General features: G+C 35.1%; 1 protein-coding gene across 2 annotated transcripts in view; it reads right to left on the reverse strand.

Moving 5' to 3' along the window:
• mdga2.S (MAM domain containing glycosylphosphatidylinositol anchor 2 S homeolog) overlaps positions 1–22,603 on the reverse strand; it is a 326,548-nt gene that overhangs the window by 27,088 nt on the left and 276,857 nt on the right. For both annotated transcript variants that reach the window (XM_041574780.1, XM_041574779.1), the window contains exons 9-12: positions 15,613–15,882; positions 9,380–9,528; positions 3,617–3,794; positions 1,236–1,256 (exon numbers count right to left, since the gene is read on the reverse strand). In XM_041574780.1, coding sequence (XP_041430714.1) covers positions 1,236–1,256; positions 3,617–3,794; positions 9,380–9,528; positions 15,613–15,882 — 618 coding nt within the window. The remainder of the gene's footprint in view (positions 1–1,235; positions 1,257–3,616; positions 3,795–9,379; positions 9,529–15,612; positions 15,883–22,603) is intronic.

Raw genomic sequence — 22,603 nt, forward strand, 5'->3', positions numbered from 1 at the left:
CATGTGAACCAGGGCCGGAACTAGGGGTAGGCAGAAGAGGCACTTGCCTAGGGCATAAACCTTTGGGGGGCGCCATGCATGTACTTTACTTGTTGCCTATCCCTAGTCCGGCACTATAACCTCCCTGATGGGGCCAAGCGAGTTCCTGCGGATGAGTTCCCTATCTGTGCATGCTCGATTGTGCGCGGTCGAGCACACGCTCATTTGCATGGAAGTGCGCTCATTCTGGTGCACAGTCGTATGCAGCGGGGCAGAGGGGGCGACGCAACGTGCTGGGTTTGCTTGCGGTGCCTGGCCAGAAAGTCCCGGCACTGATGTGAACTGAATGTCAAAGTGGAGGTCATTGTAAAATGGAAGAAACAGTGCTCTTCTGGATCGATGCATTATTGTAATTTGTGGAATCTTCTCCAACGATGTTCTTAAAGTTACTTACTGGGTTAAATGATCTGCCCCTTTGGTCTGTGTCATATAGGGTTCTCTGAAATCAGCATGGCAGAATGGCTTGTACCCACTGATTTGGACTTTTCCATCCTTGGGGTTTAATAAATTGCAAAAAAAAATTGATTTTTTAAAAGTCCGATTTAAAAAAAAAGAAATCACAAATTTTTCAGGATTTTTGCATTTGGAGTTTATTAAATAGCCCCCTTAGACTAAAGAGATCTTACAAGTGTAATTTATCTCCTTAAAATGGTAAGTGAAGAGATTGTTTCCACTTCACAAATTAATGCAATTCCCTCATGCTCAAGGACTGATGATAAATAGAAGCGCAGGCATCAAATGAGTATGGAGATTATAATTTAGCATAGTGGCTTGGTTGTCACTTGCAAATCTCTTCTTTGAAGAGCTTTAACTGCTTTTCATAGATATTTAGTAATATAAAATAAACCCAAAAATACAAATCAAACTAATTAAAGTTATGAACAAAAGTATAACTCAGCAGACCATGTGGCTTTGTGGGGGCAGAGGGGCCCAGTCTGTTGGGATTGCTGTATGGTATTCCCTTTACTAGTGCCTGCTACAAACATGTACACAACAAAAATCTGAATGGGGCTAGAAGGGGCGGGGATGAGTTGCACTGAGCTAATGATGTGGGTGGGCCCCCCTGAAGATTTTTTATGTGGGGGGTGGTCTTTATTGCCTACACCTTTGAACTAGATGGAGACTAGTTCTAAATGCATTGCATGAACACACATAAACATAATTCTTATATGAATATAATGTTTTGAACTACTTACGTAAATGTGGATTCATTGGAGCTGCATAAAGAGAGAGAGAACGAGAAAAAGAACATTAGACACACATACTATCATATACTGTCAAGATCATATTACCAAATGGATATACAGTTTTTAGTAGACCATGTAGAACACAAGCCAGGCTACATCCATCTAATAAAGTCACAAGCATAAAAACACTATGCAATCCAATTCAGAATTTGACAATGCTGCATTTGTTAGTACTTTGGTCCTACAGTCTGAGCTGGCTAACTGCAGTATGGATGGTCATTGGATATGATTATGACCAAGCACTTTGTATGATTCAAGCACACTTGTGCAACTAATGCAATCAGACTGTAATCGGTAGAGTAACCTGCTGGGAGAAATGCCAATATTATAGAATGATTTTACAGAATATTTCAATTTACCAAACATTTTTCTGAAAAATTTTGTTTAGAATAGGCTTTAATTATGATTAAATGATTGTATAATATCACTCTAGGCAGATTATCTGAAAGGTTAAAATGTTATTCTTCTTAATGATCAGCAATGAGTGGATCTGTCCCGTTTTGCTCCACCAAAAAAATCATGAAAGCTGAAAATTTTACGGAAAACATTAAAGTCAATAGGCATTTTTACATGTGAAATATTTTACGCGCACAACAATTTTTTACACTCCAAATGCATTTAAGTCAATAGGTATTTTCTCTTTTGGCAACTTTTTTTGTCCTAATGCATTAAAGTCAAAGGGTGTTTTTTTTTCTTATGGCGGACTTTTGCCATAATGCATTAAAGTCTATGGGTGTTTTTAGTTATGGTGACTTTTTTTTATTCTGGGTGTTTTTTCTCCGTGGTGAATTTTCGGCTCGATTTTGCGAAAAATGTGCACATGGCAAAATTCAAAATTTTGCCATGAATTCTTGGCTGGCCGACAAATTTGCTCATCACTATTAATGATATTTGTGGGTTATTTGATTATTGGCAACTTCCTATACAAACAAACAAGAATGTAGTGTTCATGCCATTGAGGTATTAGTCTGTATCCCTGGCTAGCTTGCTATAAGAGGATTATAAATTTACAGGAAATCAATGAAAAATGACAAGGAAGTTTAGGACCAGTAAGCCTGAGAATATTGGAACCTTAGGCAAGACACATAGTTAAGAACATTCTGATGTAAGGCATATGTAAATTGTAGTGAAAAAGTATTGATACGTATGTTGGAAAATCATCTAATATGGGGTTTGAACTGGTATGGGTTTATTTATTATGATGTGTAAACAGTATCTAGCAGAAAAATTGTGAAAAAAGGTGTGCAAAATAAATAGTGAATGTATCAAGGTTTGTACTCTGTCAATTTAAGAGGCAAGTCAGTTCCACAGGAAGTAGTTGGAGGGTTAGCCACATAAAACCCCACTTGATAATCACCAAATTTTCCCATAGCATTTTCAAGCGACTGCTTACGGTTACAATGATATGTTTGACATAAATCTGTAAAATGCTTGATAAGTATGCATTTTATACGAAGCAATACATGTGCGGTAAATTTTGGTTCCTTTTTTTACACAACATAATAAATAGGCCCATTATGTTAAGAGTTATGTCAATTTTCATGAATTCTAGTGAAAACCTTAGACATTACTACTTGGGGGAAAAAGTACTGGTGGTGCCAACATATCAGCCAGTCTGGAAACAGTTGTGAACTGCATGACTAATACAAGTACAGTTCATAAAGTCAGAACATTGTGAAGGACGATAGAATAATTTAATATTTTCAAGGGCATATGTAACAGAAACTTAGACTTTTCTGAGAAATGGAATCTGGCTGGGCATCCATTTAGCTGTCTACTTAAAGATGAAGGCTATAGAAATGGGAAATAGTAGGTACTTACTAACAGCTAAATATTAACTTCCCAGCAGTGAGATCTCTGCTTAAATTCATGGGGTTTTTTTTAGATTTATTTTTAATCATACCCATCATACCCATGCTTATTTTAAAAATATTTTCATAATTTTCTTGTTAAAAATTAATTTTTCTGTGAAAGTTTCATTCAGAATTTTAAGATAATGATATAGATTGAGGCATTTACATTTTGTACAATGTATCTTAAAAAATTTTTTAACTTTGTTTTGTAAAACTACAGGCAAAAATATCAAAAATAAAACTGTGTTTTTAAATGATTTTTTTTCATCTATAGTCACAATGTGAAGATGCTGGCAAATATAATAAATTAATATACATTCATTTTCATAATGTTCTAAAAAAAATTTCATGGTTGCTATAGTGCATCAAAATGACATTAACTGAAGAAATGTTGACAAAGTATGGGCCAGATATTTCAATAAAATGGAATGTCTTCTATATGCCATCAGTGTAGTGCTGAAAATTAGCTCTACTTACCACTATATTTAATTATCCGTATAGCTGAGTCCCCTTCTCCAAATCTATTTATAGGTGTAAGACGAACTTCATAGGGTTCTGGTCTCACCAGCTCAGTAAGATTATTTGTCATTAACTCGCCTTTTTTAAAGATTCCATTGACAGAAATTTCCCGTTCCCACCAGCGTTGTAGACCTGCCTATCAATAAATGTGAAATAAAGGTATATTATAACCCTGAACTTTGTATATTCATCCTATAGCATTTGTCAATGTGAAATGCAAAAATTTTCATAAAATACAGACATGACTATTACAACAGGATTAGTAATATAAAAGTATTTTATTTAAAACACAAGAGTGGAGAGATATTTTAGCCTGTTATGAACTGTTTTGTGCATGCCATAGAACTGCAAATGCATAGCAATTTTATAATCATATACAGGTATGGTATCAATTATCGGAATGCTTGGGACCTGGGGTTTTCTGGAAAATGCATCTTTCCTAAATTTGTAAAACAAAAAGTTACCTTTAGGTGGGGAATTATTTTAAAAGAAAATGTACATTTATATCAATATCATATTCTGTGTTAGTTTGGATTACTTATAGTTATATATAGTTTGTTTCTGTGAGTTAGATTTTAGAAATCGTCTGTTCAGGTCCACTTTTGAGTCCCAATATTTGGTTGGTTATCCATACAGTAAATAGATTTAAAACAATGTTAGATTGTCTTAACTGCCCTCCTGCTATAGTCTAGGATTCTCCAATGCAGGTGTCAGCACATAGTTCCATCAAAATGAACCTCAATATCCTACTTTTAAAACCCTCCCTAACAACAGCCAGTTACTCAGTGTTTCTAAATCTATATGTGTATTTAGAATCAAAAACAGCTGCAACAACTGCACATACTTCATGTACACACAGGAGGTTTAGAAGAAGAAGGTCAGATGAGTGGACAGATATATAGCCAGATTGGTCTTGATATAAATGCTTATTTCATTATGAAGTTTAAAAAAGGCTTACTTGTAAACTAATTTAAATTATTTTTTACACTGATTGAATTATAGTGCCTATGATTAAGTATTGAAGACACGAAACGCGTAAGGCGTAGGACACAATAAACTTTTACTTTGCTTTGACTATTTGGTGAAAGATTGCCTTCATTTGAGTGCCTGCTCCAGATTTATCTTTTCGGTTGTCCGCTCCCCATGCTGAGGGCTCAGGGCGGTGCACCTGGGTCACTTCCTTAATGTGGTGAGTAATTATTTTCACTGTGTGGAGACCCTCTCTATGTTTTACTGCACAACTGATTGATTTATAACTGCTACTTGTAGCTGGCTTGTAATAGCTTTCATCATTTCCTTTGAGGGCCCTGCTGAAAAAAAATATTTAAAAATTATATTACTAGAAATAATTTCTAGTTAACTACAACTTGCAACTACAACTGGCTCCACTGTGTACATACAAGCTTTACTATCAGAGATTTTGGAATTTATTGCCAGAAAAAACAACATTATATGAGCTAACTTGAAAGTTCTACTAATAACTGTAACAATAGTGCTACTTTCAAATTCTCATTGCTTGCTTATTTTCATTCATGTTGAGTAAATTATAATCCTTTGATTAAATAGATCAACTTTGATGTAAAATGATTAGATATTTAGAACATATTTAACATTTTAGTAGGATGTTTCTTAATTTTAATAAAAATTTATTTAAATTGGAAATTAATTTTAAACAATAACATCTGTCAGTTGGTGGCAGAAGCACAGCAGGTTATCAAGCTGTGCCATTAAATCGGATTTCTTTTTGCTGAGTATTTGAATGGTATCCACCTGTTACAGTATTCTGTATTAAATATGTTTAACCTGTATTACTGAATATTTTGTAATTTTAATAAAATATATAAAAATGGATATTTGGGTGTATAACAGAGCACCTCGTGGTGTATTAATCACAACACAGTGTGATTATCCTGATAATATATGCATCCATTAATACGAGAAGAAAGAAAGTGTATTGCTACAGAACAGAAAATTATCTTAGTCCTCTCATTATTTCTAACAAATGACAAGGGATTACTAGAAATATATTTATTGGACAGACCATCTACCTTTAAAGTCCTAAAACAATTCTATATATATATATATATAACTATACAGTGTGTGTTGAACTGTAAATTCCATTCATTGCTTTGGCAGTTTATTAAGGGGGTTATTTATCTAAATCCAAAAAGTTCTCACTATTTTATGAAAACTACTCCAACCAGATACGCACAGACTTTTCCCCCCATTTATTTTTCAGAAAATTTCTTGTGTGGGAAAAAAATCTAAATCATATACCTTTTTCAGATTTGTTGCTGAAAACTGTGACTTTTTTGGATTTGACCCCCGAAAACCATGAAATCTTTCTATTATTGAACGAAACCCAGCACGGATCAGGATGGAAACGGGACATCTGCCATTGACTTCTACATGAATTTGAATAGGGGGGGTACATGTAGGTCATATAGACATCTTTATGAGAGATATTGGTGCAAATGCAAGCTTGAAGTGGCCACTTATTATTACAAATGTCCCAGGAAGCATAATAAAGACAAAAGAGATCATCTAATGCACTAGACACGAGCCCACACTAAAACAAATGTGGCATGCCACTCAAATGGTTAGGGAAAACACAAAATGAACACAAAAATCTTTAATAGTTAGGACTTTTGAAGGCAATCCCACTTTAAAATTTGAAAAAACACCAGTGTTTTTTAGAACTTTTATGACTTTCTGGCACACAAGCTATGATAACACTAACATAAGATTGAGGAGTACGTAGCTTCATCTTATCAGTTTGCCAGGTCTAAGGTGGCAAAGGAAACTCTGGAGAAAGAAGTCTGGAGAGTGACGGACACTTTAGTAAATCTGCCCCAGTGGTGTAAATAGATATTATTGGGCCCCACAGCTAATTAATTTTAGGGCCACCAAAATATGCAGAGATTGTCCTGTTTTACCAATATATATTAAAAATGACCAATTAATTAGGGTTTCATGGGCCACCTATACCTCGTGGGCCTCCCTGCAGCAGCAGGGTCTGATTCCTCTGTAGATATGCCCCTGAAAGAACATTTGTATGAAGGAGTTTAGAAATAAACAATTCATCATAGTCACTGTATATTGCTAACCTGCCTTCCTATCTTTGCATTAACAGTTCCTCAAATGGTTTATCTAAACCATCTTTTCAATTGAGTATCTCTTACTGTATGACCTGTCCTAAACATGGCTGGTTTGCTTAAAAAGCTTGTAAGAACATCTAGGGGCAGATTCATTAAGGGTCGAATTTCGAAGTTAAAAATACTTCGAAATTCGACCCTCGAATTGAAATCCTTCGACTTCGAATATCGAAGTCGAAGGATTTAGCGCTAATCCTGCGATCGATCGATCGAAGGATTTTTCGTTCGATCGAACGAACGATTAAATCCTTCGAATCGAACGATTCGAACGATTTTAATCCAACGATCAAAGGAAAATCCTTCCCCATAGGCTAACATTGACTTCGGTAGGTTTTATCTGCCGAAGTAGGGGGTCGAAGTTTTTTTTAAAGGGAAAGTACTTTGACTATCGAATGGTCGAATAGTCGAACGATTTTTACTTCGATTCGTTCGATTTCGTTCGAATTCGAACGAATTTAACCAATTCGATGGTCGAAGTACACAAAAAATACTTCGAAATTCGAATTTTTTTCATTCGAATCCTTCACTCGAAGTTAGTGAATCTGCCCCCTATTGTTTTCAAAACATATAATAGTTCAGTTGAATAACTCTGCAAAGTGCATTTAGGTTTCATATAACACTAAAAGCTATTTAGCCCTTCAGCCTTCACTGAAGGAAACCATAGACTAATGTACTGTAGTTCTAATGACAAATTGCAAATATAAAATAAATCTAAATTATTCTAAGCCTGTCAGCAAACATTTTTTTCAAAAGCACATCCACACTTGTGTAGTTCTCCTTAAAGTGGACCTGTCACCCAGACACAAAAATCTGTATAATAAAAGTCCTTTTCAAATTAAGCATGAAATCCGATTTCTATTTTTTATTAAAGCATTCATAGCTGTTGTCAGCTCATTTAAAAATCTCAGCTGTCAATCAAATATTGTCTGCCCCTCCTCTATGCCAGTGGCATAGAGGCGGGGCAGACAATTACTTTCACTTTCCATTCAGCACTTACTAGATGTCACTGCTCTCCACAAATTCCCCCGTTCTCTTTACCTTTTAATTGTGTAACCAGGGCATGGGGATGGACATCAGATGCCCCATTCTGGTGCACAAACAAGATTCTGAGATGATACAAGGCTTGTCTTAACAAGTGTCCACAAAATGGCTCCTGCCTGCTTGTTATAATTATGAATCCCCAGACTGAAGGAAACAAGATTCAAATAATTTATATAGTGTAATTTAAGTTCAATTTGCTTGACTAATGTGATAAAATAGGAGTTGGAATTTTTTTTTGGGAGACGGGTCCCCTTTAAAGAAAAAGAAAAGTTAATGAGAAGCATAGGAAAAATAAGAGAAAGGCTCATTTACAATGGTGGGTCATAGTGCGAAATAAAGGCGCAAAGTGTACGGTTTTTGCATTTTGCCCCTGGAATTTGCATGTGGTGTCTATTGCCCATGCCTTGGCACAAATGTTACTTCTAAGCTTTCAACTTGCACACACAAATTTTAAGACAGTTTTGCACAAAAAATGTTTAGCAGACCTACCCACCTATTTTGCACAGGTGTTTTAAAGTGAGAACTAAATAACTTTTTTATGCACATTGCTTAAGAGAAATAGGCCCTAGGATATTTAAGAGCAACATAGGATGCCAGATCCAAAGAATTCTCTTGTTTGGTTAGGATTGCTTAAAATAGATAGAATATTAGATACAGTAGACAGACAGATGGATAGATCTCAATCTAAAGTAGAAGTAACTAGGAGTTATATTTTAAGTTATATTTTATTCTAAATTACTTAGGGGCCAATTCACCAAGGGTCGAATATCGAGGGTTAATTAACCCTCGATATTCGACTGGGAATCAAAATCCTTCGACTTCGAATATCGAAGTCGAAGGATTTAGCGCAGATAGTACGATCGAAGGATTATTCCTTCGATCGAACGATTAAATCCTTCAAATCGTTCGATTCGAAGGATTTTAATCCAATGATCGAAGGAATATCCTTCGATCAAAAAAACTTAGGAAAGCCTATGGGGACCTTCCCCATAGGCTAACATTGAGTTCGGTAGGTTTTAGATGGCGAACTAGGGGGTCGAAGTTTTTTTTAAAGAGACAGTACTTCGACTATCGAATGGTCGAATAGTTGAACAATTTTTAGTTCGAATCCTTCGATTCGAAGTCAAAGTTCGAAGTAGCCCAAAAAAGACTTCGAAATTCAAAGTTTTTTTCCTTCAAATCCTTCGCTCGAAGTTAGTGAATCGGCCCCTTAATCTAATTATAACCATGAAAATCCATTTTTATATGGCTAGGAGCAGTATTTTGAAGTTATGTATCATTTATAAACAATTTGGCTTTCATTATAAATAGAAATAACAGCTGTCAATGCTCTGATCGTTTATGGTATACAAGCTTAACTCCCGGTAAGCACCCAGTATGGATAGTACTTGTACCTAATATACAGTGCAATTGTTAAATGCATTAAAAGAAATCCCATCTGTTATTGACACTGGCCTACTCAAGTAGACTATTAATCAAAGCAAAGTTTAATAAAGAAAATAATTTGTGTACAAACAACTCTCACCTGTCTAATCCCCAGACGATATGCAAGTATACGATCAACTGCATCTGGATTCATCTGCGTCCACTGTAATTTGTAAGAATAAATTTGAGCTTTGTTCTGCCAAAGAGGATTATAAGTGTCATAGTAGAACTCTGGGGGATAAGCCTTCCCTGCAAATAAACACATAACAAATAAGGCACATTTAAATATGTATGTTACATAAATGTATGGGCAAGTATGAAGTTATTGAGCTGTGTATACTATAATACATAAAATAATAAATTATGTTCTATAGTTTATTAATACTTATAATAATGATGATAGTTTTGTATACTTTAATAATAGTCATAGTGATCAGTGTAGTGTTTTGACTGTAGTAGAAATACTTTAAACAAGTCAGTCCTTTAACTGGAATTAAATGCAAGTTTTTAAAAAAAAAAAAAAATCAAGGGTCAGGATCAGCACTAACAATAAAAAAGATTTTTATATCTCTGTTGGATTTTGTTGCAAAAACAATTATGCCAAAAAACATGATGGAGATAAAGAGTTATTTTGCCATTTTTTAATGGCAAAATAAATGTTTTTTAATAAACATCTTACTGGTTTATTGTACAATGTACTTGGGCAAACAGTGTCTTTATTACATATGGTGGATAGTGTCTTCTATCTATCTGAAAGCTACTACAGTATTTAAACACATATATACCATAACAGTAAAAATTTAATTTATTGCCCAGACCTGATATGTGATAATACAATACATAAATAAATGCATCCCCACAAATACATTCTTCAGGGTGAAAAAATGTAAGATATTCTGATAGAAAAGTTTATGAGCAAAAACTGGTGAATTTTCGCCAGCATTTGCCACTTTGCCCTTTAGTAAATCTGTCACATGGGAAAAAAATTTTTTAAAAGGAAATTTTATAAATAAGAACATTTATTTCTAGTATAATTTAATATCAATTGGTAAATGCAAAATGAGGACACAAATGTTATACTGTACTTGTGTCAGATATAGTTGTGCTATAATATAAAATATATGGTTCCCAAAAAGGGCTGGATAATGTCATAGCAAAAAATTGAAATTCCATACAAGGCTATTATTGTTAATTATATCCTGAATATGTATAAGACTGGAGACAGCAATCTTATTTACCTTTACTTTCAGGTTGAACTTGAAGTAGTTGTGTCTCTTTTGTAACTCAAACTATATAACTAGTTGATATGGCATATGTGTATTTGTGTAGCCAAATTGCAACTTTCACTATTAGTCTGTATTTATTTAGAGGCCATGGAAGAATAAAATTTAGAATCATTCCAGTTTTCTGTTTACTTTTAATATTAATTTCGGATTGAGACAAACTCAGTCAGGGGTAAGGGTAATCCAATGCTTCGAAGTAAGAATCATCATCTATGGAATAGAGTCTCTTTATATTTTCAATAATGTTCTTTACCATCTTAGCATAAATAATGAAAATCTATTTTTAGCTCTGCCTTCAGTTGCCCTGAAAATCTGAATTAAACTCAAAAACAAAGGGAAAATGACTTACTTCTGAAAACATGTCCTTATTTGGCATATTAAAATGGCCTGTAGCATTACACAGTAACGTGTGACTCCTGACAAGCGGACTAACATACATATTTTGATCAGCTCTAAAGTGGTAATGCTGAAGGCAATGTTTAAAATCCTTCTCTGTCTTGTCAGTCTGTGGAGACAGCCTATTAATTCAACCACTGAAAGATGCTCTAATGTCAAAATTAAAGTTCTAAACTTTCAAGCTCATCATACGTCTTTCCAAATCCTGCCCTTAAGTATTTGTACAAGAAATGTTCCTTGCAGGGTATTTTGTTTTAAATACATTTTCTATTGCTTTTATCTACAATCACTAAAGAGTGTTTCGAAGGATAAAAGGGATATATATTTAACTCTTTGCAAAACGTCAGTTTGCAAACTTTTTTTTTCTTTTTTTAAATATGAGAGGAAAAGATTACAGGGAAATAGATGGAGAAGATGAAGTCGGATTCATAAGCCATGTTCACACTCTAATAACTGCATCCTGCGACATTAGCCTGCATTGGTGTCGAATTTGTCTACCTATTATATTAATGCTACGTATTTTATTGTGGAAAGAAGGAAAGAAGAGAGAACCTTGCTTCGTGACTGCAAAATGCCTTCAACGATTAAAACCAACCCTCACCTCTATATACCATATATTTATTCTTTCAGCGGCCAACTTTTTCATTCACCATTCAATTAGTGAGGATATATAAATTTCTCAACTTATACCAAAGACGTAAGGTGCATTGCTTGAATAAATACGACTAAAAGTATTAATTGTCGCTACACCAACTCTGTGTATATTTTAGCAATTGTTAATTCTAATAAATGCTAATATTGGTTAATTTAACAATTCCTAGTATTTAATATTAAAAATAAAATTATAATTCATTAATATACTTTATAAAGTGCCTGTGCTCCAATAATTGATAAAGAACCTCTTACGTCATTTGTATCGCAATACTTGAGGTAATAATATAAAAAAGTGACTGGTGCTATTGATAAAAAAGTTGATTGAGTAGATTTAAAACAATACTACTCAGTTGCAAATTAACCCAACCGCTCCTTGAGGATAAGAGAGGAATTATGAAAAAAGATAGTTGGTGGAGTTGCTCCCAAGATTACTAGTTATGTTTTTTCTAAGTCCCTAGAAGCACCACAAAGTAGGAGAAGGCAGAAACTGAAAGGGCTGCGGTCTCGTTAGTTAATCTTTGCTGTCTAAAAAGAGAGGCTATTTAACCCTAAAAAACCGCAGACCATTCAGTTCGTGGAGGGAAAACAGATTTAGGAAACAGTTAGGAAAGAGTTCCTATTCGTTTAAAAAGTGCAATTTTTGTTCACCAATGTGAAGTAATTAAAAAAGGATCCGGAGTCAAATCTTGCCCTTTACGTATTTTATTGTGGGCTTTTGTGGTAGTCCAATACACCAACCACGTGCCTTTAGGAGTAAAAACCTGTGACTCCCAGTATGCTCCCAGTAGCTTCCCTTTATTTCTGCTAATTGACAACTCTCCATTACTGTTAGAAACCTGAGTTTAGGGGCTCACAATATACAATATGCAATTCACAATACACAGATGATTAGAAATTAATTCAGATTCACATTACATGGTAGCATAGTATCCAATGTGTCCTGCATCTGAATTAATTAATTATCAGCCCTGTATCACATTAGCAGTGATGGGCGAATTTATTCGCCAGGCACGAATTCGCGGCGAATTCCGATGCCTGTGAAAATTTTCCCGCGTCAAAAAAAAATTTTGCCGGCATCGGAAAAAAATGGGCACTGGCGTCAAAAACGAGACACCGGCGGCATTTCGCTAATTTTTCGGCGCAAATTCGCCCAGCACTACACATTAGGTTTTATGACAGATGTAAATTAATTTCTGCTAATGTTTAGCAAGTTTCAAACATCCTCTCAAGATTCTCAACAGCAACCCAAAGCACACCCTGCATGTGCAGTGACACTAGATACACTGGGGCTCATTTACCAACACTGGGCAAATTTGCCCATGGGCAGTTACCTATAGCAACCAATCAGCGATTAGCTTTTAAAAGCAAGCTGCAAGTAGAACAATGAATGCAGCAATCTGATTGGTTGCCATGGGTTACTGCCCATGGGCAAATGTGCCCAGTGTTGATAAATTACCCCCAGTATGTCCTTACAAGATCCTCAATGGGAAGCTTCTGGATACAATTTTGAAGAACTTGATCATTTCTGTGGAAACCCTTTAAAAGGTGCTATAACTTTAGTATAAAACAACTTTAGCCATAATCTATTTAGGCTTTAGACAAGTTTGCTCCATTTAGACTATCACTTTCCTTTAGTGCTCAAGCATGCAAAAGGATGTTTTTAAATGTCAAGATTCTGCCTTTCTTTTAAAAATAGTTTTATGCAATCTGAATTAAGGAAATTCAGTTGTGTGTTATAACTATAGAACTTTAATTTATCTTTTCTTTGCTCAGTTTTCTTGGCTCAACTTCTTATTAATGTTTCTCAAGTCTGCAGAACTGTAAATAGAGAGTGCTATCTGTGATACTGTGCTCTGTTATACAGATAGCTAGAATCTCTGTCTTAAAGAAAGGCTGCTTTTAGAGAGCAGGAAAGGAAAACGCAATAGCTGAGTAACAAGAAATATATCCCCTTCATCAAATGCAAAGGCAACAAACATTTTTCACAATGTAATACATTTCCGTCCAATAATCTGATATTGCTCAGACTACAAAGAATAGCAGGAATAAATATGCTAATGATGTTGTGCTTCAAATAATTTTATGATGGTTATTATTATTCACAAGTTATTACACCATTTACTGGACTATTTGAGCTGAAAGTAACCCTGACTTATACAACACCCTTACCTTGTCTCCTCTTACAGTTTTCTTGACTTGCCATTTCTCTGGATTTATTATTAGTGATGGGCGAATTTATTCGCCAGGCGCGAATTCGCGGCAAATTCGCGGTGAATTCGCGTGATTCGCCGCCAGCGAATAAATTCGCGAAACGCCCGCGAAATTTCGCAGAAAAAATTTGCCGGCGTCAAAATGTTTTTTTCAAAAAAACGAGACGCCGGCGCCATTTCGCAAATTTTTCGCCGTTTCACGAATTTCGCACGAAATTCGCATATTTTTCGGCGAAACGGCGCAAATTCGCCCATCACTATTTATTATATTTTTGCTTCATTGACAAACAGAACAAGTTAAACTCACAAAGGCTGCAACTGGTAATCCCATTACTTTTACACATTTCTTACAGTTCTACAGTTTCTGCTGTGATGCACATATAACATCAATTTTTCTTCTAATTACTCTCAATTTATTGCTTCTTGTGCAAAAGTCTCCTTTAGTTTTCACTCCTCATGCTACGTTGCAAATTACAGCAGAAACAAATGACTTCAAATAATATTGTGTCATAAAATATAATTAAAGAGTGACCCTAAAAAATCCAATTATCAAAGGATAAATGTCCTCAATTCTGCTTTGTCTAATGCTTTTCTGTAGTTTGTATTTTATTTTCTGCCTGTATAATATATTCAGTGCTGGTTGGTAATATTGGTTTATTTTAAACATTCGCAGGCTTTAAAACAATGTATATTTACAAAATTAAAAAAGAAAGCTAATAAAACTAGTCAAAAAAGTCCACACATGTTAATGTTGGAGTTACCCATTTTTCTGAGAAGCTCCTCATGTAACTCTTTTAATAAAAAATGTGGGAATGCCATTTCTCATTGCTCTTTATTTTTGACAGATTTGTTTTCTTGTAATATTACAACAGTACCTTCTACTTAATGGTAACTAATCTAGCTCACATCAATGCTGATGGTTACATAATTATGCTGGTTTTGTTTTTTTATAGTAGATAAAGCATATTGCTTCACCATGCTGTATGCTTCCCTTATCCAGAAAACCCGAGATCCAAAGCATTATGGACAGTGTAAGGCTAAATATTGATTTCTGGCCAAGATAAGACATAGAAAATACAATAACAAATGACCTCCAACAATGGCAAGACCCTTGTTTTTGAATTTTAAACTATGACGAGTGCAATCAAAGACCTCATGATACTATATCCTTGATTAATTCATTTTTAAGCAGGTGGAAACACGAGTATCTGATTGATACCTTACATGCTGAAAGGTGCTATTGATTTATATATTTTAAAACTTCTAAGATGCTTAGATTTAGTTATATAAAATATTACCAAAAACAACCAATATTTTGACAACTATGGCAAAAGCAATGGCTTATCATGATTGTGAGTGAAGGAAGTATTATGGGACTAGGGATACAGATCTAAGTCTGCCTTCATTCATAATGATAGAATAAAGAAATTCTGAACCAGATTACAGAAAAAAAGTACTATTTTAACCTGTATTCTCTTTTGTAATAGAACCCAGAATAATCGGTTGCAAGCATTTGTACCAGGCTGTGAATAGTCTGCATTTGGCACAAGTTAAGCTTGTCATTTACTAAGTAGAAAGAGAGTGAGATCCTATGAATTGGATACCCTGTAAGTAACAACTGCCTGGGCCAGGATAGAGCTACCTAGCACCCAATATATCAACATAGGAGCACTGAGCACTTTTGTACAACAAGATGCAAGGAATTTTGTGGCACAATAGTGAGCTTAAATATTGTGAATCCCCACACATACATCAGATTATAGGTCTTCCAAAAGGGTAAATGTAAGCACCTGTTACAAGAAAACTGCACCGACCAGATCCAGCTTCATTAATAATGCTGCAGTTGTAAATCCCATAATGCTCCTTGGCAAGAATATTTACAGTTAACTCTGTATAATCTTGAGAGTCAAATTGTCCTTTGTCTAGCAACTTGTTCCCCAGCCGCCATTCATACATCAAGACCCGTGTGGGATATGCTCGCAGTACTCTGCAGTTCATTGTCACGCTATGGCCCAATCCTTGTCGTATTTCCTGGAATAATGGTTCAACTGCTGGCGGATCTGTGAAAGACAAAGAAAGAATATTTTCAGTTTTGGTATTTGCAAACTATATGCTTTATAGTATACTATATGTGTTTAAATCTATGGTTTTTGAGTTACTACTGAATTATTTTACTTTTTTTTTAATCAAATTACATGATCAGTTAATAAACTCTTCTGTTAAAAGCACCAGCTTTGCTGGCAATAAATTCAATAAATGGTCACTAGAGAGTATATCTCTGGTAACACGTCTGCATTCTCCTTAGTATGTCTAATATGTCTAGGACATGCATATTATGTTTGACTCTGTTGAGGGGGTTGGTGAAAGCTGCAGTTATTGCTGTATGCAGTAGAAATTCATTTGGCTTCAGGTTTATAAAGGACAGTGCTTTATGGGCATATCATTAAGCACAGATAGGGGCACATTTACTTAGGGTAGAAGATCGAGGGTTAATTAACCCTCGATATTCGACTGTCGAAGTTAAATCCTTCGACTTCGAATATCGAAGTCGAAGGATTTACCACAATTCGTTCGATCGAAACGATCGAAGGAAAAATCGTTCGATCGAACGATTAAATCCTTTGAATCGAACATTTCGAAGGATTTTAATCCATCGATCGAACGATTTTCCTTCGACCAGAAATTTGTTAGAAAGCCTATGGGGACCTTATGGGCTAACATTGATGTTCAGTAGGTTTTACTTGGTCGAAATTTTTTTTAAAGAGACAGTACTTCGATTATCGAATGGTCGAATAGTCAAACGATTTTTAGTTTGAATAGTTGGATGGTCAAAGTAGCCAAAAAAACGTTCGAAATTCAAAGTATTTTTTCTTCTATTCCTTCACTCGAGCTAAGTAAATGTGCCTCATAGTGTTGTCTACCCATAGCTCTTATATTGATTAATTATTTTAAGGCACTTTTAATAGCAATGACATTTTTTGTTATTAAATCATTCACTACAAAAAGGTGCATTTTTCAAACTGATTATGAATTCTTATTTCAACCAATGTATTCTAGACTGTTTTCTATAGCCTCCCAAAATATATACAGCAGAACATTACTGCACAACACAGAGGAGGTTTACTTAGAGACATTATTTAGATCAGTGTGAATAGTTACATATTGGTTTTGTTATTAAGTAGGCTTTTCATAGCCTTAGAAAGCTCAAGATATAAAATGATTTAAGCATTTTTATCCAAAACCAGGATGTTTTTTTTCTTAAACATTAAACTAATGTATAATGTATATGAACTTTCTTTTTTATTTTAAATGTTGTTAATGACAGAGAAAGTTCACTACCCATCCATTTAAATATCTGTTGACTGACAGAGAGCTTGTCTAGGATATTTACTAAATGCTTAGAAAACATAAACCTGCTTCCATTTTGTTTTGAATTTAAGGTGGATTCTTCTGTCTTGGAACAATGTACAGGCATTTGGTTATAATTACAACAATAAAAACTACAATTACACTGTACTTTAAATTTTAATGGAAGACTAAAAATCACTATGACTAGAAATGTTGTACCAGTAGAGAGGCTCGGTATCCATATAACAGTAATGTTTCATAACGTTTTCTACATGACACTCACATGCACAGCATGGTCTATTTAGAATCCAAGCTTAGGGGGTTGTTGGAAATCAAGCAAATAAAATAAGGCTTGTCTTTCATAGAAGCTGATGTTGCAGGGCTACAGGACTGATTATTAAAATCTGATGCAGAATGAATGGAGCTGCCATTTAATGTGAATCTGAATTCATTAACAATCAGCCTTGTATTGTGCCTTTTATGTTCTACCAGCTGAAAACAATAAAAAAGCCTTGAAGAAGATGTGTGCTGCTGAAAAGTTCATCAGTGTTATGGCATGCTGGTGTGTCTTTGATCAGAAATGCAGGTGACCTTGTCTCCAGCATGGGCTGAAATGCAGTCAGGCTTATAGGCAATCAGAGTACAAAACCACTATGGAATGATGCAATCACATAGGCCAGATGTGGTTTTGGTGTAAATGAATGGCAAATTGAAGCTCTGACCTTGTGCTATAATAATGCTGCTCAGGGGCTCTGTGAAACCATGGAGTGGTGCCATCTCATTATTAAAATTGGAGACATATGGCACACCTTCACATATCTGGTGGCACTGCTCGATTCTCAAACCCTTTTGGTTAGATGTATTTCAGACCATAAACAAGCTGACGGGTCTGACCTTACAAGCTAACCCCTCCATGGGCCTCCTTTCTATGCTCCCTGGCTCACCTACCAGATACAAAAAAAACACTTATCGGACACTGCCTAAATGCTGCCAGGGCAGTAATACCGCCCATTGGCGATCATCTACCCCCCCCCACACTGTCTCTGAATGGTGGGAGGAAATGTGCTTTGTCATGAGAATGGAAGAATTATTAAGTTATGCACAGGGAAAACAAGATCTATTTGTTAATACATGGTCTCCCTGGATAGTCATGTTGGAGTCTGAATCCCAATCTCTCCGTTAAATGGACTTACCACTTCCTTGTCTTATCCTAGGATTCTCAGTTAGACCTTCTGCATTATATGTATATTGCTGTTGGGAAAGGCACCTCGGAACAGCTGGATGTTTCTTTTCTCTTTTTTCCTTTCTTATATTCTCTTCTACATAATTTTCCACTTCTATTATTGATAATTAAATGGCAAGGAACATTAACACGGTTCGTTACAATTACTTTTGCGCATTTGACTGTTGAAGTGATTAATATTTGATTTATGGAAAATCCCTAATATAATACACACTCATCTAGATGATTTTATATCTATGCAACTCGGCAATATTTGGATCTGCACACATTTGATGTAAGAAAATTGTAATTGTTGCACGATATGATATTATATCTCTGTGGATTTATCCACCCAATTCATGTCGGCCGATTGTATGTGAAATGCTTTTTGTACTGGTTAAATAAAGAATATACAAAAAAAAATTGGAGACATATGGTATGGGGTGAATGAATGGCATATAGAATCTCAGCATCCCAGCTCAAATATATATGAATAGGGTTTCTCTTTTGCCTCAATGCAGGTTTTTGATACAACAAAATGGCACAGTATCATATGGGAGGCATTTTTGGGGCAAAGGGGTGCAATATGCACTGCTCAGACATTCTGCAATACTATGTAATGTTGTAATTTGATGGCAGGCATGTGATTTCAAGGTAAAGAGATGATAAATATTTTGTTGCATTTGGTTGCATTCCCTACGTAATACCAAGATCTGATTTGGCAAATAGAATGGCTGGCTGTTGTGGGCTGTTGACTAAAACTGACTGAGAAGATGGTCTCTAAAATGTTTTGTTGCATTTTGTGTCCAAATGAATAAACAGTTGTAATATGAAATAAAACATGATACAAGTACCCCTCGAGACATGCAGGGCCATTAAACTAGAGGTTCACATTTTTTGGATCATTATATTCTCATGGATGAGAGCATGGTCCTTGAGAAATCTTGTTGCATTCAGTCTCACTGAGTTTGAATGCATAAAGAACACCCAAATATGTAAACTGTCTTCTTTATATAATATATATACTGTAAATTGTAATAAGGTCCTAAGCTCAGGCAAATGACAGTAGACTTAAGCATGTACTGTGAATCAGCAAAAAAGATGATGAAAGCTAAAGGATCATGGTTGCCTTTGGCTAGTTAAGAAGTCCACATTATAATGGGTAGCCTACTTTGTTATAGGCTTTAGTTCTTGTGCGGCGCTCAAAATTCTCCTCCTTGGCTATCTCCTATAGAAGACAGGGAGGAGAAATTGAGCGCCGCACAATGGTCACCCTGTCGCCTTTTCTGAAGAGGAGTACAAGCAGAGTTTCATTGCGATTTTAAAGTAACATATGGCTTGGTGGTTTTTTTTAATCTATACAAACAAATTTTTAAAAAAAATTACGTTACTGGTCCTTTGAAACAAAACAGTCTATTCTCTACAAAATAGGCAAAGGTCATAAATATTATTCATGCACCAACAGCAACAATCACTAGAATGCTTTTGGTATTTCACACATACAGTATATATCAAATACAGTAGTCGAATGCTTCTAAACTTTTTCAAGAAAGATAGAAAGTATAATAAACTAAACTTCCCAAACCTATTAGTGGGAGGTAGTATACCAGTGCATGACTTTTCTTTGTCTCACAGCCATGCCTGTAATAAGTAGCATTAATTTAAACATCTTAGACTTTACAGGTCATTAATCTTACAGTGGCTTTGTTCACTCCTGTAGGGGGAATGAAAGCACAACCAGGCTATTTTAAAATGACTTTTTTTATCTTTGTTTTCCAGGTAAAAAGTTGGTGGAGTAGTTCAAAACTAGGTTAATGGGTCTGAAACAGCTAGATGAGTAAGAGAAAAAATTTGTGTGGTTTTAGAAACTCATAAATCCATTGAGCACCCAGAAAAATAAGCAAGAGGATGATTACTTAACAGACTGTATGAATCTAACGCAACTCAATGCTCTTGATCTGTTTGCAAAATAAAATTTAAAATTCTGCATCAAACTCAGAATCCAGATACTGAAGAGCTTCATCAGTTTTGTTCACATAAATTTTACAATAAAAAATATTTAAACACAAGAAATACACTTTCTACAAGTAATAAGCTGGCATCATGGCAAGGGGACTCATCAACTGGCAACAAAGTACGGGGAAAGTTTTACACCTCCCTGAAATGTTGCATAAGTATCAACTGGTGCCACGTTGCTCTGTGTTGCAAATAAAACTCTAATTGTTAAAGTTGCATGCCTTTATATATTGCACCAAAAAATAATTGGTAACAAAATACTCTTGTTTTTATCTAACATAAGAACCTATGCTATGATGCAAGTAAGGTTGCACCGAATCCACTATTTTGGGTTTTGAGTCAATCCCAAATCCTTTATGAAAGATTTGGATTTGCATATGTGATATAAAGTATACAATGCTATGGGTTGTTTCACATTAAGATGATGTATTGATTGACATCATGTGTGAAATACTGAGTATATAAGAGTTTGTTTTTGGAGGGAGTATTTTACCTCTGATGAAGTCCCCAGGAAGGGAAAAAACCGCTATAGGTGTTAAGGGTATACAATTTATCCACCATGTATACTGTACCGATTCTACTGTTTAATTTACATGATTATTATGGATCTTAACCAGCTTGATAAATGAGACCTAGGAGGTTAATTACTAAAATATGGTTAGGCTTTTCGGGGCATAACTCGATTTTTTTTTGAGATTTATTAAAGGCCGGTGGAGCAAAAAGCCTAATCTGAAAATCTGCCATTTTAGACCTGCTGAGGTTGTGTCAGTGGCAGAGGTCCCTATCCTATTTTGAAGTTTCTGTGGTCTGAATTAGCCCAGAAAATCTGACCTTTTTGGGGAATCCAAAAAATTCAGGTTTTTCAGGGAAAAGCCCCCAAAAAAACTAGCAATTCGGGGAAAAAACAAAACAAAATAATCGTACGATTTGGATTTTCACTCTATTTTATTGGGGTTTTACCTGAACCGATTAAACTGAGTTTTTTTAATAATAAATAAGGTAAAATTGTGGATTCTAGCTTGTTTAGACTTTTTTTATTTAAAAATTCAGAAAAATTTACATTTTGATCAATAACCCCCCAAATGTTCACAATATTACATAATTGGCTATCATCTGCATATAAAAGAAATAGAAACATAAACCTAAAGGGTTTTTTTCTCTGAGATTATTGATTCAAGTCAAATTCAGAGGCTTCTAATTTATTTTTAATCTAGTTAATTCCCAGAGATTTAGCCAAGGTTTAGCAGATAAATAAAATAATGAAGTGCTCAGTGAATTGAACCTATCATTATGTATAGTTTATTTGAAAATAATGACTCTAAACAAGAGAAATGTAATGTACAACACCGAGCAAATAAGGAGTTTACAGAATAGTAAGAAAGTAGCAGAAAGCGGATCTGATTCTATGCATTTAGTCTGGGTTGACTATTCTTATGGCTATATGCACACAGTCAAGCAAAATTATACATTGCTGGCATAAGAATATTAGTACAGGAAACAACTTGATATAAAAGCTCGGAACCCATTTTTGACTACAGGAGGTCTCTACTCTGACTCATTAAAATCTTAATGGTGCTTTTCCAGAGTTTCACATTTCAGTATTATTAAATATGCCAGTGCAAGAACACATGTTCAGCAACACTAAGAAGAAAGCATTATAAAGATAAAATACTTAAGCAAAAGACTACAAAACAAAAGGGTTCTTCTAAATTACCTTCCCCATAGGCTAACATTGGTGCTCGGTAGGTTTTAGGTGGCGAAGTAGGTGGTCGAAGTTTTTTTTAAAGAGACAGTACTTCGACGTTCGAATGGTCGTTAGTCAAATGATTTTTAGTTCGAATCGTTTGATTCGAAGTTGTAGTCGAAGTAGCCAATTCGATGGTCGAAGTAGCCAAAAAAACGTTCAAAATTCAAAGTATTTTTCCTTCTATTCATTCACTCAAGCTAAGTAAATGTGCCCTTATTTCCAAGACTGGAGAGGTAATGTTCTAGTGCTCCAAAAGGTAGGATCTTAATTTATTTTTTAAGAGCCTGAGGGGGTTTCTCTACACAGGAATTCCAGAGGTAAGGAACAGCAAGATCGGAAAGTTTAAGATGAGATATAGGGGTGGGTCTGGACGTGAAGGGATACAGTCAGGAACAAACAATGAGACAAGTAAGGAAATGGAGTAAAGAGCAGAGAAATGATAGGCTTT

This window comes from Xenopus laevis, chromosome 8S (assembly GCF_017654675.1).
Source record: "Xenopus laevis strain J_2021 chromosome 8S, Xenopus_laevis_v10.1, whole genome shotgun sequence".
NCBI lineage: Eukaryota > Metazoa > Chordata > Amphibia > Anura > Pipidae > Xenopus > Xenopus laevis.